Here is a 17273-nt window from a genome sequence, read left to right on the forward strand (position 1 = left end):
TTAAATGTTTTGATCGTGTCCCCCCTTTCCCTTCTGTCCTCCATACTATACAGATGGAGTCCATGAAGTCTTTCCTGATAGGTTTGATGCTTAAGACCTTCCTTCTACTGCAGTCTTTCTCAATTGTTAAACCGGGTGGACTTCCACTCCCAGAATTCCCCAAATAGCATGATTTACTTATTTATATTATATTATTAAATATTATTAATAATATTTTCTCACGTCGCTTCTGATCTTTCCCCCAACTAACCTCCGATTGTGCCCCCTTGTTCTTCGGTTCACTTTCCTATTAAAAACACTCCCCTCCTGAACCTTATTTAACCCTTTCACATCTTTAAATATTTTGATCGTGTCCCCCCTTTTCCTTCTGTCCTCCAGACTATACAGATTGAGTCCATAAAGTCTTTCCTGATATGTTTTATGCTTAAGACCTTCCTTCTACTGCAGTCTTTCTCAATTTTTAAGCTGGGTGGACTTCAACACCTAGAATTCCCCAGCCAGTGTGATTTATTTATTTATATTATATTATTAAATATTATTAATAATATTCCCAGGCATGTTTAAATTCAGTTACTGTGGATTTACCAACCACGTCTGCTGGAAGTTTGTTCCAAGGATCTACTACTCTTTCAGTCAAATAATATTTTCTCATGTTGCTTTTGATCTTTCCCCCAACTAACCTCCGATTGTGTCCCCTTGTTCTTGTGTTCACTTTCCTATTAAAAACACTTCCCTCCTGGACCTTATTTAACCCTTTCACATATTTAAATGTTTCTTTTTTTAAAAAACAATTTTTATTGGTTTTATAGGTTTACATAAAACAAACATATAACAGTGCACAGTGCATGTGCCCATCACCAAACAACACACACCCTTTCCCTTCTGTCCTCCAGACTCTACAGATGGAGTCCATGAAGTCTTTCCTGATACGTTTTATGCTTAAGACCTTCCACCATTCTTGTAGCCCGTCTTTGGACCCGTTCAATTTGATCCATCTCTTTTTGTAGGTGAGGTCTCCAGAACTGAAGACCGTATTATTCCAAATGAGGTCTCACCAGCGCTGTATACAGAGAGAAACCAAGAGAGAAAGCTGTCAGAGCAGATGATAGAAATTACCATACCGATAAGAACAAAAGCAATAAAACCCCATCATGCTAATGTAAGCAAGGGAAGTATAATAAACAGGCAGATCAAATTCATCTGCTACCTGATGCTGACATGTTTCTCCCCAAAAGCTCTCTGGAAGATTGGAGGCCATCAATCACTCCAGCTAGAGGCACAGACAAGAGTTTCTAAGTGCTTTTCCGACGGGCTTTTATGAGACGTACAACCGGCCCCGTGGGATCCATGCCGAGCCTCCCTGGGCAGTGGCTGTCTACCTTACAAATACCGAACGCCCCAAACCGACGGGGAAAAGACAATGGGAGCTGCAGGGAGAAAAGGAAATGGGTTTTTTTTTTCCTAACTGGGTGTACTGTCAAAGAGGGGAAACAGAGGGCAGGTAGTGTGTGTTGTAAGACTGTAATTGGGCCTGGTCGTTAATGTGAGTCATCACATAACCGACCTAATTTTTGTGCAGCGGTCATTAAGCAAGCTCGCAGTTTTAAAAACATAACGGCATATAATTACAATGTATGTATATACAATACGTTATATAATTATAAATACAAAACAAAGAAACAAAAAAACATGGACGGAATGAAGGAAAGAGAGAAGGAAGGAAGGAAGGAAGGAAGGATGGAAGGAAAGAAGGAAGGAAGAAGAGATGAAGGAGACAAAGGAAGGAAGGAGAGAGAAAGAAAAAGAAAGAAAGAAAGAAAAAAGGAAGGAATCCAGAAGGAAGGAAGGAAGGGTGTAAGGAAAGAAGGAAGGAAGAAGAGATAAAGGAAGGAGAGAAGGGAAGGAAGGAGAGAGAAAGAAAGAAGGAATCCAGAAGGAAGGAAGGAAGGAAGGAAGGAAGAAAGAAAAGAAAAGAAAAACGATACATAACATCCACCTTACATGACATGACAAACCCTTACATAAGGAATAACAATTCGGTATTTACTCATTTTGCAGGTTTGCGTATCGTTGTACCTTCTGTATTACTATAATCTCTTATTAAATTAAACTTGCCAGCCTGTTCCTAGGAGAAAGATCTCACACTGCCTCACAAAGCCTCCTCAAGAAAGAGGGTTGGCCTTCAAGACGCAACACGCAAGGCATGTTGTCAATTCCCTGTGCTGCCCACTCCTGAGTCTTTCTTGAAGAACCTCTTCCTTGACCCCTTTGTAGCTTTTGGCCAGCTTTGGAGAGGTCTACTAAGACAGGAAGAAGGTCAAAACCAGGGGATGTGGCCTGGCTTCCAAAACCTTCTGGAGATACTTCCTCAAGCTCCTGCCAAACCCCCGTCTCCTCTCTCTCTCTCTTCACCTTCCATTTTCCACTCCGAAAATTAGAGTCCACTTGGTGCTTCCTGCCCAAGAACACACCCACCTTGCTTATTTTCCTCCCCCTCCTCCTTCTCCCCCCCCTCCCCAACCTTATCTATCGAGACCAAACACCAACAACCGAAGAAGACCGTTGGAGGTGCCACCAGGTCACAAACATCAGTAGAAGCCAAGAAGACTCGGCATAGTAGACATGGGTAACTGCGTTCACACAGTGAGTTCTTCCCAGGGTTTCCAAGATATTTTATGGTGGGGGGGGGCAAGGAGGGTCTGGGAGAAAGATACTACTACTACTATTACTACTACTAATATTAGTTAGTTACATAGTTGTTGTTGTTGTTACTATTGTTGTTATTGTTGTTGTTGTTGTTATTATTATTATTATTATTATTATTTAGATTTGTATGCTGCCCTTCTCCAACTTCCGCAAGACTCTGAAGACCCATTTATGTCTCCAGGCATGGGGGGGATTAATGGGCCCCCTTCTGACTAGTAGGACTTGAGTAGGGTATGGTTGTGTAGTATCGATTGTTTTTTAATGGTAGTGGGTTTTTAACTTTAGCTTTTAACTATTAGATTTGTACTGTTATTGTTGTTGTGAGCCGCCCCGAGTCTTTGGAGAGGGGCAGCATACAAATCTAATAAATAATAATAATAATAATAATAATATTTAATAATAATAATAATTATTATTATTATTATTATATTTAATAATAATAATTATTGTTGTTGTTAGTTAGTTAGTTAGTTAGTTAGTTAGTTAGTTAGTTAGTTAGTTAGTTAGCTACATGAATACCAACAACTGGTCAGGTCCCACATACGCAGAAGCAAAACGTTGCTGAAATCTGACGCATGCAAGGGTGCCCGTGCAAGATTTTGTTTCCTGCCCATGCGCAGAAGCAAAATCTCGCTGGGACGCATGAGTGTGCAACGCCAGAGATGCAGAAATCATTCCCTTTCTCTGCCCCTCTCTCTCTCTCTCTGTCTTTCATTCTCCCTTTCTCTCTTCCTCATTCTCTCTGCCTCCCTTTCTCTCTTTCTTTCCCTCTCTCTCCCTCTCTCATTCTCTCTCTCCCTCTTTCCCCTCTCTTTCTCCCTCTCCCCCTCTCTCTTTTTCTCCCTCTTTTCGACCCTCTCTCATTCTCTCTCTGTGCAGCTCCTTCTCTCTACCTCTCACTCTTTCTCCCACTCTCCCTCTGTGTCTTATTCTCTCTCTACCGCCCTCTCTCTCTTTCTCTCCCTCTCTCCCTCTCTTTCTCTGCCTCTCTTTCTCTCTCTGCCCCTCTCTCTTTCCCTCCGTCTCTCTCTCTTTCTCTCTTTCCCCCTCTTTCTGCCTCTCTCTCATTCTCTCTACCTCTCTCTCTCTCTTTCTCCCTCTCTCTCTGCCTCCCCCTCTCTCTCTGCCTCTCTCTCATTCTCTCTCTCTGCCTCTCATTCTCTCTCTGCCTCCCTCTCTCTTTCTCCCTTTCTCTCTGCCTCCCCCCTCTCTCTGCCTCTCTCTCATTCTCTCTCTCTGCCTCTCATTCTCTCTCTGCCTCCCTCTCTCTTTCTCCCTTTCTCTCTGCCTCCCCCCTCTCTCTGCCTCTCTCTCATTCTCTCTTTCATTCTCTCTCTCTGCCTGTCATTCTATCTCTCCCTCTCTCTCCCTCTCTCTCTTTCTCCCTCTCTCTCTCTGCCTCTCTCTCATTCTCATTCTCTCCCTCTCTCTTTCTCTCTCTCTCCCTCTCTCTCTCTTTCCCCATCTCTCCATATGTGGGATTTTATTTTTTTACTATTTTTTGCTTAGACAAAAAAAAAGGCAAGAAAAATGAATTCTGAACCTTTTCAAAAGTCAAATTCCACAGTTAGCCTCAAACCATCCACAGTAAATTCATTTATGTTTGGGTCTCCTCTTTCAAAGCTGACATTAACCTTTTCTGGAGCAGAAATCAGCTTGCAAAAATAATGACGGAAAGAAGGGGTGGGTGAGTGGGGGGTTTTTCCTCGGGAGCCCCAAACTGACCTTCCCTTGCAGACAATAAAAATGAAAGAATTATGCAACTTGATAGCAAGACAGGTCTATCTGCCTTTCATTGTAGCAGACTTTCAAGGTAGACAGACCTTCCAAATCAGAATTTAAATGGAAGAGAGCCGGAAAAAAAGAATAAAATCTTTTCCCTCCCCGCAAAAATCTCCCAGAAATAACACTTATTGATGTAAGCTAACACCAACACTGCAAAGAGAAGCTAGACAATCCATTGGATAAAAGCCTAAAATACCAACGGATAAAACGATACGAAGCAAAAATACCTTGGCTCTCCTACAGGTGGTCCTCAAATTACGACCATCATGGAGCCCTGCCCGACAGGGGCTCTATTTGGGGTCATAACGCGAATCCATTTTTATGACCAATCTGATTGGATACCCCTAATATTTTTGGCTCCAAACGTCGCGGTTGTTCAGGGAATCGGTGGACTGAATTTTTCTGCAAATTCAGAAGTCAAACGGTGAGATTTTGAGCAAAAGCGTTATAAAACACAACCACGTCAGAGGTGGGTTTGGATCGGTTCGGACCAGTCCGAACTGATCCAAACTATATAATAATAATCTGTTTCCTCTTTCCCTTCTAACTTTTTGGTAAACGTATCCATCTCGGCACATTCCATTATTTTCTTTAATAATCGTTTCTTCTCTGGGTAGGTCCTCGCTTAATTGCGCATATGTTATAGGAGAGGCGTTTTCAAGGGCGTGCAAAAATTAGTGTGTAAAAATCCAGTGCAAAAAGCCTGGTTTCCCCACTGATCCTAGGCCAAGAGGCAAATCCCAGTAGGGTAACTTTAGGCCAAGGGGAAAGGCTCTACCTACAGTGGTACCTCTACCTAAGAGCGCCTCTACTTACAAACTTTTCTAGATAAGAACCGGGTGTTCAAGATTTTTTTTGCCTCTTCTCAAGAACCATTTTCCACTTACAAACCCGAGCCTCCGAAACTGTAACAGGAAAAGGCAGGGAGAAGCCTCCGTGGGGCCTCTCTAGGAATGTCTGGGAGGAAACAAGGCCAGAAAAGGCAGAGAGAAGCCTCTGTGGGGCCTCTCTAGGAATGCCTGGGAGGAAACAGGGCCGAAAAAGGTGGGGAGAAGCCTCCATGGGGCCTCTCTAGGAATGCCTGGGAGGAAACAGGGCTGGAAAAGATGGGGAGAAGCCTCCGTGGGGCCTCTCTAGGAATCTCCTGGGAGGAAACAGGGCCAGAAAAGACGGGGAGAAGCCTCCGTGGGGCCTCTCTAGGAATCTCCTGGGAGGAAACAGGGCCGGAAAAGGCAGGGAGAAGCCTCCGTGGGGCCTTTCCACCCTCCCTGTGATTTCCCCAATCTCACGCCTTATTTGCTTTTACATTGATTCCTATGGGAAAATTGCATCTTCTTACAAACTTTTCTATTTAAGAACCTGGACACGGAACGAATTAAGTTCGTAAGCAGAGGTACCACTGTATATGGGTCTAGCCATACGTTTTGGGTTGCTTGTCTTGGTAGAACCTCCATGTCCAGGAGCGGTTTACTAGAAGACACATCAAGAGAAGCTGCCGGTTTTGGGCATCGGAGCAGATTGGTGTGAACGGGAGACACTGAGCTGAGCTCCTGTCTGGCCCAGAATGACTTTATCTTCATAATGTTCTGCGCCGTGTCGGAAATGTTATTGTAAAGCTGTTTATTATGTTAGGCTGCGTTCTATATTTTACTGTTTTTTATTAGGTTTGCAATTTAGCAATTTTATTGTACTTTAATGATGTTCCTCCTTGGGAAAGCAGCTTGAGATCTTTTTAAATTAAAAGATGGGGTGGAAGTATACTTGCAAAGGAGGGAGGGAGGAAAGGAGAGAAGGGAGGGAGGGAGGAAGTTGAGGGAGGGAGGGAGGGAGGAAGGAAGAAAGGAAAAGGGAGGGGAGTAAAGGAAAGGAGGATTGATGGAGGGAGGGAGGGAGGAAGGTAAAGGGAGGGGAGTAAAGGAAAAGAGGATTGATGGAGGGAGGGAGGAAAGACGGGAGGGAGGGAGCGGGAAGGAGGGAGGGAGAGAGGGAGGGAGGAAAAAAGTGGGAGAAAGGGAAGGAAGGAAGGAAGAGAGTGGGAGAGAGAGAGGGAGGTAGGGATGAAAAAAGTGGGAGGAAGGGAAGGAAAGAAAATGGGAGAGAAGGAAGGGAAGGAAGGAAGAGAGTGGGAGGGAGGGAGGAAGTAGAGGGAAGGAGGAAGTAGAGGGAGGGAGGGAGGAGGAGGGAGGGGTTTTAGAAGATGTTGGGATTTCTGCTTCATTAAACCGTGATGGGGGAGAAATTGACTGCCTTTCGCCCGACCTCTTTTTCCAATTCAAGCCTGCGATCTTATCGTCACCTAAAGGAAGAGAATGAAAAATGGCCTCATCTCCTTCCATGCTGGGCAAAAGCGATGGCCACGGGGAGGAAGGATTAAGCATATAAGAATTCACCACTCTCTGAGAAGGGGCGTCTCGTGCACACAGACACACAACATACACACCAAAAACCGACACCCTTCGGCCCCCATCACACTACAAATCTTTGCCTTCTTTCTACTCCTTTCTTCTTTCATTTTCTTCTCTTCTCCTTCTTTCTTCTTTTTTTCCTTCCTTCTTTCTTTTTCTTTTCTCCTTTTTTTCTCCTTGTCTTCTCCTTCTCCTGCTTCTGCTTCTCCTCCTTCTCTTCCTTCTCCTCTTCTTTTTCTCCTGTCTTTCTCCTTCTCCTTCTCCTCCTCCTTTTCATCTGCTCCTCATTTTCTTCCTCCTCCTCCTTTTGTTCTCCTTTTTGCTTCTTTTTCTTTCTTCTTCTCCTTTCTTCTTCTCTTCTTCTTTTTCTCCTCTCCTCCTCCTTCTCTTTCTCCTCCTTCTCTTTGTCCTGCTTCTGCTTCTCCTCCTTCCTTTTCTTCTTCATTTTCTTCATTTTCTTCCTCCTTCTCTTCCTCCTTCTCTTTTTCCTTCTACTGCTCCTTCTCCTTTTCATCTCCTCCTCATTTTCATCCTCCTCCTTCTCTTCTCCTTCTTTCTCCCTTTCTTCTTTCTCTTCCTTTCTTCTTCTTCTCCTTTCTCCTTCTCTTTCTCCTCCTTCTCTTTTTCCTCCTTCCTTTTTATCCCATCTTCATTTTCTTCGTCCTTCTCTTCCTCTTCTCCTTCACTTCTCCTTCCAACCTTTCACTCTCAGCTTCCCCTTTGAGGCAGCTCTCTCTCTCTCTCTCTCTCTCCCTCTCTCCCTCTCTCTCTCCCTCCCTCCCTCTCCTTCTCTCTCTCCCTCCCTCTCTCTCCTCCCTCCCTCCCTCTCTCTCCCTCTCTCTCTCCCTCCCTCTCTCCCTCCCCTCTCTCCCTCTCTCTCTCAGCCTCCCAGATGTCTTTCTCCCCCCCACCCCTCACCATCGCCATCACTCCCCGATAATAAATGTGTTTAAGGAAAGGCGAAGGTGGGAGCTAAATTCCCATTAATTCCGAGTGGCAGCCTAGCAAGGGAGGCATAAAGCCATCAAAGAAACGTCTGGGGTGGGAAACAGATTCACATGCCAAGCAAGTGTGCCCTTCGGTAACTGGTTTTCCCTCCCTCCTGAGCCAAATGGATCCTCCGCTCTTGGAAACCTTAAACACAAATATCCGCAAATCCTCCTGCAGCTTTGCCCCCTTGGGATCTGCAGAAAAAAAAAAGTCCCCCAGGCCCCATATTTTCCCCCCACACCAGATTTTGCACAAAGAGACATGACGCCTTCCACATGTTGTGCCCTTCCTATGTTCTTGGCTGTATTGTCAGGAACGAGAGTTCCAATTACAGTGGTGCCTCTATTTACGAACTTAATTCGTTCCGTGACCAGGTTCTTAAGTAGAAAAGTTTGTAAGAAGAAGCCATTTTTTCCATAGGAATCAATGTAAAAGCAAATAAGGCGTGTGATTGGGGAAACCACAGGGAGGGTGGAGGCCCTGTTTCCTCCCAGGAGATTCCTACGAAGGCCCCACGGAGACTTCTCTCCACCTTTTCTGGCCCTGTTTCTTCCCAGGAGAGTTCTAGAGAGGCCCCAAGAAGGCTTCTCCCCGCCTTTTCCGACCTTGTTTACTCCTGGGAGATTCCTAGAAAGGCCCCATGGAGGCTTCTCCCCACCTTTTCCAGCCCTGTTTCCTCCCAGGAGATTCCAAGAGAGGCCCCACAGAGGCTTCTCCCCACCTTTTCCAGCCCTGTTTCCTCCCAGGAGATTCCAAGAGAGGCCCCATGGAGGCTTCTCTCTGCCTTTTCCGGTTACAGTTTCAGAGGGTCGGGTTTGTAAGTGGAAAATGGTTCTTGAGAAGAGGCAAAAAAAAATCTTGAACACCCGGTTCTTATCTAGAAAAGTTTGTAAGTAGAGGCGTTCTTAGGTAGAGCTACCACTGTATTTGAGGGGCTGCCATAGAGACGAATGGGTCAGGCTGTTTTCCAAAACACCCCAACAAGGAAGAATGGGTGGAAACTGACCAAGGACAGATTCAACCTGGAAATAAGGAGGAATTTTCTGACAGTGGGAACAATCAACCCACGGAACAGAAGTTCCCTTCGGAAGTTGTGGGAGCTTCATCCCTGGAGGCTTTCAAAAAAGAGTGGACAGCCACTTGTCAGAAATGGTGTAGGGCAATGATGGTGAACCTTTTTTCCTTCAAGTGCCGAAAGAGGGCATGCTCAAGTACCCACACCCATAATTCAATGCCGGGGGAGGGCAAAAACAGCTTCCCCTAGCCTCCTGGAGGCTCTCTGGAGGCTGGAAATGGCCTGTTTCCCAATTTCTGGTAGGCCCAGTGGGCTCATGTTTCACCCTCCCCAGGCTCCATCCAAAGTCTTCCCTGGAGCTGAGAGAGGGTAAAAATTCCCTCCCCCATCCCCCCGGAGGCTTTCGGGAAGCCAAAAACACCCTCCCAGAGCCTCTGTGTGAGTCAAAAATCAGCTGGCCGGCACACACATGCATGTTGGAGGTGAGCTAGGGCAACGGCTCGCGTGCCAGCAGATATGGCTCCGCGTGCCACTTGTGGCACCCGTGCCATAGGTTCAGCATCAGTAGTGTAGAGTCTCCTTCTTGGGTGGCAGGGTTGCACTCGATGACCTACAAGGTCCCTTCCAACTCGGTTATATCTGTATAACCCTTCTTAATTCCTTTCGCATTTTCCATTTTATCCCGGTCCATGAAACGGATGTCCATGTACCGCCTCTATGTTGGTTGAGACAGGCAGGGTTCCCTTGGGTCCCATTTCTTGGGGGTCAAGGGAAAGGGAGGGTCTTGCCTTCTCTTTCTGCTCAAGATCCCCATGGACAATTGGTGGGCCACTGTGGGCCACAGAATCCTGGACTTGATGAGCTTTGGCCTGATTCAGCAGGGCTCTTCTTAGGTTCTTAGGGTTTTTTTTCTTTTTTGGTTTATAATGATTTTATTTAACATACAAACATTTAAACATCATACAAACAACATTAAACATTTACAATTTATATGTATACAAAATTTATCTTTTACAATTCTATTTACTATACATTTTTCTTAATTTCCACCCAGTTGTATAATTTCTCTCACACTCTGTAATAGTCCTTATTTTGTTGGTCTTGTATCTCGTATGTTAATTTGCTAAATTTGGCGCAGTCTAATATTTTTTTAATCACCATTTCTTCGTTTGGAGTCCTTTTCTTGCTTCCATACTTGTGCTAAATGCTAATCTTGCAGCTGTGAGTATATGATTTATTAAGTAATAATTTTCTTTACTATGTTTGCCTCTAATTATTCCTAATAAGTACATTTCTGGTTTTATCTCAAGTTTATAATCCAATATTTCTTCCATCCATGTCTGAATTTGGGTCCAAATTTTTTTTGCTTCCTTACACCGCCACCAAATGTGGTAGTATGTTCCTACCTCTTTTTTGCACTTCCAACATTTGTTGCTTACATTCACATTTATTTTGGCTAAGCGCTCTGGCGCATAGTGCCATCGGAAGAACATTTTATAGAGATTTTCTTTGTAAGGTGTTGATAGCGTCATCTTGTAGTTTACTGACCATAGTTTTTCCCAGTCTTCCAGTTGGATCGCATAGCCAAAGTTGGTCATCCTTAGGTTCTTATGTCCCTCACCTCTCTATCTTCTCTCTCCCACCGACAGGATTTAGGCAACAGCACCGTGTTTGACTACACGACTAACCCTGACTTCTGGCAGCTGATCGACAACTTCACCCAGAACGAAACGGCCGAAGACTACTGGTATCAAGACATCGCCGAACCGTGCCACTACACCTTCTGCTCCAGTTATATCGGCGGTATTCCGGCTTTCCTAGGGATCACCTGCTTCCTGGGAATCATAGGCAATGTGGCGCTCGGCGTCGCCTTGGTCGCATGCCCTTGGTTTTGGGATCGTTGCCAGCCAGGCAAAGTGGAGCTTTTCCTCCTTGCCGTCGGTGGGCTCATCTTCACGCTCACGTTGCCGTTTTTTCGCCCTGGGCATCGGCTGGCGGTGGGCCTTTGATGACCGCCTCTGCCAAGCAATCCACGGACTCAAATCCGGCAGCGTCTTCGCTCAGGGGTTGATGGTGGTTGGCACCGCCTGCCGAAGCCCGCGGGGTCTCCCCGAGCCACTTCTGCCCGCCCTGCTGTGGATGATGGGCTTCCTCTGCGCCATCCCAGCTGTGGTAGCGAGCAGCACCGATGGGCTTTGCATCCCGAGTCGCCTCTCCGGGTTTCACGCCTGGTCCCTGGTTCACGTGACCTTCTGCTTGGTGATTCTGGTCCTCCTCCCGCTCATCGTGGTCTTAGCCACGCCGTGTCTCGAGAAAGGGTACCCCCGTTGGAACGTCACCTGGGTTTTCTACCTCTTTTGGGGTCCCTACGGAGTCACCACGTTTCTGAACATGATCCAGGAGGAAACGGTGTTTTCCCGAAATTGCCGTTTCCTGAACGGCCTCAACTCCTTCCTGCGTCTTTCGGAAGCATGGGGGATGCTTCACTGTTGCCTGAGCCCCTTCTTAATTTTGGGGTTGGGGTTTCTTTGCCGAAAGACGGCCTAAACCAGGGGGAGGCAAAAGCTGGCTCTTCCATGACAAGTGGACTTCAACCCATACTTCTCCAGCACTCCACGGACTGCACTGGCTGCCGATTGGTTTCCAAATGCAATTCAGAATCCAACCAGATTACTTGCGGGATCGCCTCCGTCGGCATGAATCCCAGCAACCGGTTAGGTCTCACAGAGTCGGCCTTCTCCAGGTCCCGTCAACTAGACCAGTGATTTTCAACCTTTTTTGAGCCGCGGCACATTTTTTACATTTACAAAACCATGAGGCACATTGACTGGGGGGGGGGGAGGGGGCGGCTAAAAAAAGTTTGGACAAAAAAATTCTCTTCCCTTTCGCTCTATTTCTCCCTCCCTCTTTCTCTCTTCCTTCTTTCCTCTTTTTTGCTCTCTTCCTCCCTCCCTCTATGTCTTTCTCTCTCCCACCTTCCCTCCCTCTCTTTCTCTCTGTCTCTCTCTTGCTTGCTTTCTCTCTTGTTCTCTTTCTCTCTCTCTTGCTTTCTTTTTCTCTCTCTCTTGTTTTCTCTCTCTCTTGTTTTCTTTCTCTCTTGCTCTTTCTTTCTCTCTTTCTTGTTTCCTTTCTCTCTGAGCTTCGCGGCACATCTGACCATGTCTCGCGGCACACTAGTGTGCCATGGCACACTGGTTGAAAAACACTGAACTAGACAATGTCGCTTGGCAGGGCCTAGGGGAAGAGCCTTCTCTGTGTGGGCCCCGGCCCTCTGGAATCAGCTCCCCCCAGACATTCACACTGCCCCCACCCTCCTCACCTTCCACAAGAGTCTGAAGACTCATTTATGCCGCCAGGCTTTGGGCCATTAGACTCTAGCCCCCTGGCTGACATGTGTACCATGTGTACTATGTCTTGCTGTTTTAAATGTTATTAGAGTTTTTGAAGTTTTTTAGCTATATTAATTGGATTTTTTTAGATATGTATACTGCTCAAAAAAATAAAGGGAACACTCGACGGACACATCCTGGATCTGAATGAATGAAATATTCTCATTGAATACTTTGTTCTGTACAAAGTTGAATGTGCACAACAGCCGGTGAAATTGATTGTCAATCAATGTTGCTTCCTAAGTGGACAGTTTGATTTCACAGAAGTTTGATTTGCTTTCGCTATTGAACAAATCCCGTTTGTGTTTTCCATAAGAGTTTGCATGTGTGTGGTTTTTAAATTTTGTGTTGCAGCCTTGCAAATAAAGAGGTTTGCATGCTTTGGATGAATTGAGTCTGGTGAAAAGATTAGATTTGTACCCTGTGTATTGTTGTTGTGAGCCGCTCCGAGTCCTCGGAGAGGGGCGGCTTACAAATCTAAGAAATTATTATTATTTGTTGTGGTTGGCTCTGGGCCAGCTCCTGCTCCAAGGACTGTGGGGGTGGATGTGGGTGAATCCTCCCATTGTCAGAGGCCAGTTTTACTGCCAACTGCTTCCGACAGCGAAGCGTCTGTAGCAGATAGTGAAAGTGTAGTGGGATCCTCAGAGGAGGTAATGGCAGGCAGCCCATTAGGTAGTCGCCCGGTGAGTGATTCATCATCATTATCATCACTGGATTCGGAAGAGGAGACATTCATTGATGTACGCAGACACAGAGCAATGTCTAGGAAAGAGCAACTGCGTAAATACTATAGGAAATAAAGGAGATCACTTGTGGCTGGGCGCAATTAGGCTAATGGGGCTGCTGTTAAATTGTCAGCGTTCTTGCCTCTGGGCGTGGAAGTTTATCTGTTCGGTGAAGGAGAGACGTGTGCTTTGCATCAGGATTCTACAAGGACTCTTTGAACTGTTTCCAGGACTTTTGAACTAAATCCTATTTAAGTTTGTGACTTGAGAACTCTTGAAGGAGGGTGGCTGTGACGTCTTTACAGCTGCCTTTCCTCTGCTTCGTGTTTGTTTATTGTTCTTCACGGCATTCAAGGCTGTTGCTTTGAAGGTGAAAACTTTGACTGACTAAATGTGTGTTTGGCTTGTATTTTCCTTTCGATAAAACAGTGTTATTGACTTTACAGCTGTGTGTGTCTGAATTCCTACCTTTGAACTTATTCGGGGGCTCGTGTCGAGAAGCCCGGCAGAACAATTATTATTATATTTGATTGCCGGAGGTTCAGGCATGATCACAATCCAATCAGAATAGAGCTTGGAATGCACCTTGGAGATGTTCTAGTCCAGCCCCCTGCTCAGGCAGGAACCCTAATAATAATAATAATAATAATAATAATAATAATAATAATAATAATAATAATAATAATATAATTTATTGGATTTGTATGCCGCCCCTCTCCAATCTGTTGTCCAATCACTTTTTAAAAACCTCCAGTGATGAAGAACCTACAACTTCTAGTGGCAAGTTGTTCCACTGGTTAATTGTTCTCACTGCCAGGAAATTCCTCCTTAGTTCTAAATGGCTTCTCTCCTTGTTTAGTTTCCACCCATTGCTTGTTCTGCCTCCAGGTGCTTTGGAGAATAGCTTGACTCCCTCTTCTTTGGGGCAGCCCCTCAAATATTGGAAGACTGTCAATATGTCACCCCTTAGTCCTTATTTTCATTGTAACTGTTCTTCGAATATTCGGGTTCTTCAAAGCACCTGAGTGTAGAACAAGAAGCAATGGGTGGAAACTAAACAAGGAGAGAAGCAACTGAGAATTAAAGAGAAATTTCCTGACAGTGAGACCAATTAACCAGTGGAACAGCTTGCCTCCAGAAGTTAGAAACATAGAAACGGACTTCCGGTTTGGACCGGGGCTGCAGCGGAGGTTCCGGGGCAGGGCTCTGTCCCCGAGGCTCCTTCTACCCCTCCAAAGGTTGGTATTTGCGATCGGATCGGGCCCGGATGGTCCAACCATAGAACAGGGGGTTTCCCTGAACCCGAGGAGCTATCGCCGAAGCTTCGGAGGGAAGGGACCACCCTGCAGCTTTGGAGCCTGGAGAACCGATCCTCGTCTTTTCGAGGATTCGGCCATTGCAGTCTGACCTTACAAGTGGGAAGAAAACTAGAAGAAGAATCAAAATTCTGAATATAATCTAGCAAAGCAGAAAAGGAAGACAAACAGAAAAGAAGAATCTAAGGTACAAGTTTTTTATACGATAATTATGAAAATAACGAGAAAGATAAGCTCTTCAAAATAAAAGGCGAAAAGGAAAGTTGTAAGAGAAAAGACCTCCTGGTCCATCTAGTCTGCTCTTATACTATTTCCTGTATTTTATCTTAGGATGGATCTATGTTTATCCCAGGCATGTTTAAATTCAGTTACTGTGGATTTACCAACCACGTCTGCTAGAAGTTTGTTGCAAGCATCTACTATTCTTTCAGTAAAATAATATTTTCTCATATTACTTCTAATCTTTCCCCCAACTAACCTCAGATTGTGCCGCCTTGTGTTCACTTTCCTATTAAGTTGTGAATGCTCCAACACTGGAGGTTTTTAAGAAGAGGTTGGATAACCATCTGTCTGAAATAGTGTAGGGTTGGACTAGAAGACCTCTAAGGTCCCTTCCAACTCTGTCATTATTTTGTTGTGTTGTTATGTAATTTTAGTCTCCAACCCTCTAGTCATCTTTCTTGCTCTTCTGATATCTAGTCTCCAAGACTTTAATCATTCTTCTTTGAAATTATATCTGATTCTCTCCTGCTGATAGGAGAGAAATTTGGCAAAGGCCGGTGTGTGACTCCAAAACCTATAAACAGGAGCCATGGAAGGTCACTGCAAATAAGGGTCAGGAGGGAAGTGTTTTTAATAAGAAAGTGAACACAAGAACAAGGGGGCACAATCTGAAGTTAGTTGGGGAAAGATCAAAAGCAACGTGAGAAAATATTATTTTACTGAAAGAGTAGTAGATCCTTGAACAAACTTCCAGCAGACGTGGTTGGTAAATCCACAGTCACTGAATTTACACATGCCTGGGATAAACATATATATCCATTGTAAGATAAAATACAGGAAATAGTATAAGGGCAGACTAGATGGACCATGAGGTCTTTTTCTGCCGTCAGTCTTCTATGTTTCTATTTGATGCAGGAAACGTTTTCTGACAAATGGAACAATTATTATGGCAAGCGGAATAAGTAAGGAAACCCCCTTTCTTTCCTTCTCAACTTCCAACCTCAGTTCTGAAAGTCCTTGTGGCTGATCGTTCCCAAACTACCAAGTGATTAAATCCCAACTTTTGGGAAGCAACAGGTTGCAAGATGCCAAAATAAACACACTAGTTTCGGGCAAAGAGTAAGGCGTCAGGAAGCCTTTCTGGGAAGAGTTAAAATACCAGAGTTGATTATGGCTTCCCTTTAAGAAACAATGATAGGAAAATCCAGGGGCAAATGGTTACACGCATTATTTCCCTAGCAAGGTTGATAAAGCAGGAAGAGGGTTACATGGATCACTTTATTTAAAGAGGAAAATATGTTCTTATTTGGACGTATCACTTCCAGGATTTGTGCTTGTGAAGAAGAACCGGGGGAAAATGAAACTTTGATCTTGTTTGGTTGATTAGAAAGGTTTGGTGTTCTAGAAATGGCGAGCTATCTATTCATGTTTAAAAAGGTTGGAGGTTGGAGGGTGTTTATCTTGGGGGTTTTAAAAAAGTTTTATTTACAGTGATACCTCGTCTTACAAACACCTCGTCATGCAAACTTTTTGAGATACAAACCTGGGGTTTAAGATTTTTTTGCCTCTTCTTACAAACTATTTTCACCTTACAAACCCACCGCCGCTGCTGGGATGCCCCGCCTCCGGACTTCCGTTGCCAGCGAAGCGCCCGTTTTTGCACTGCTGGGATTTCCCTGAGGCTCCCCTCCATGGGAAACCCCACCTCCGGACTTCCGTGTTTTTGTGATGCTGCAGGGGAATCCCAGCAGCACAAAAGCGGGCGCTTCGCTGGCAACGGAAATACGGAGGTGGGGTTTCCCAGCTAGGGGAGCCTCAGTGAAATCTCAGCATCGCAAAAGCACAGAGGTCCGGAGGTGGGGTTTCAAGGACTTCAGTGTTTTTGCGATGCTGCGATTTCACTGATGCTCCCTTTGCTGGAAACCCCACCTCCGTACTTCTGTTGCCAGCAAAGCGCTCATTTTTGCAATGCTGGGATTCCACTGCTGGGATTCCCTTGCAGCATCGCAAAAACACAGAAGTCCGGAGGTGGGGTTTCCCATGGAGGGGAGCCTCAGGGGAATCCCAGCAGTGCAAAAACGGGCACTTCGGCTGGCAAAAGGGGTGAATTTTGGGCTTGCACGCATTAATTGCTTTTCCATTGATTCCTATGGGAAACATTGTTGCTTCTTACAAACTTTTCACCTTAAGAACCTCATCCCAGAATCAATTAAGTTTGTAAGACAAGGTATCACTGTATTGGTTTTTCCAAATTTTAAAAACAGCCATTTCTATAGTTTAATACAGAGCTTTAACACAGCAAATGTGGTTTGCACTGTTCCTAGGATCCAGAGATTCCCTTCAATGCTCTCTGTTTTGTGGTTCAAGTCTCCCTCTGGCCAGCTTTACACAAGGATAAGAGTTAGGAGGCTATCGGGTCGATGCGCTCAGCACATCAACTACACACACACACACTCACACACACACAATTTGCAAAATTGCCTTCCTTCCTAAGCGAGGTGCTTCTTTGATGAGCTGGATTATTCATCTCATTGTATTTCTTAACCAGGATGGAACCAGAAAGGGGCCTCTCTCCCCGTTCGTTCGTTCGTTCATTCATTCTCCGCAGGCTTTTATTGACTGTTGCTCCATCAACTTAACTGCGCATCAAATTAACGTGCCCTTATGAAAATTGGAGAGTGGAGGGCGGCGGGGGGGGGGGGTGCGTCAGCCTTTTG

General features: G+C 45.2%; 1 protein-coding gene across 1 annotated transcript; it reads left to right on the top strand.

Moving 5' to 3' along the window:
- Nucleotides 1-2536: 2536 nt before the first annotated feature.
- ACKR1 (atypical chemokine receptor 1 (Duffy blood group)) lies at nt 2537-13461 on the top strand. The gene is given in 3 exon segments (XM_070730286.1): nt 2537-2643; nt 10551-10871; nt 10873-13461. Coding segments are annotated over 3 exon segments (918 nt in total). The 5' UTR covers nt 2537-2622; the 3' UTR covers nt 11449-13461.
- The last annotated feature ends 3812 nt before the right edge of the window (nt 13462-17273 follow it).

The sequence above is a fragment of the Erythrolamprus reginae genome (assembly GCF_031021105.1).
Source record: "Erythrolamprus reginae isolate rEryReg1 chromosome 13 unlocalized genomic scaffold, rEryReg1.hap1 SUPER_13_unloc_8, whole genome shotgun sequence".
Classification (NCBI taxonomy): domain Eukaryota; kingdom Metazoa; phylum Chordata; class Lepidosauria; order Squamata; family Dipsadidae; genus Erythrolamprus; species Erythrolamprus reginae.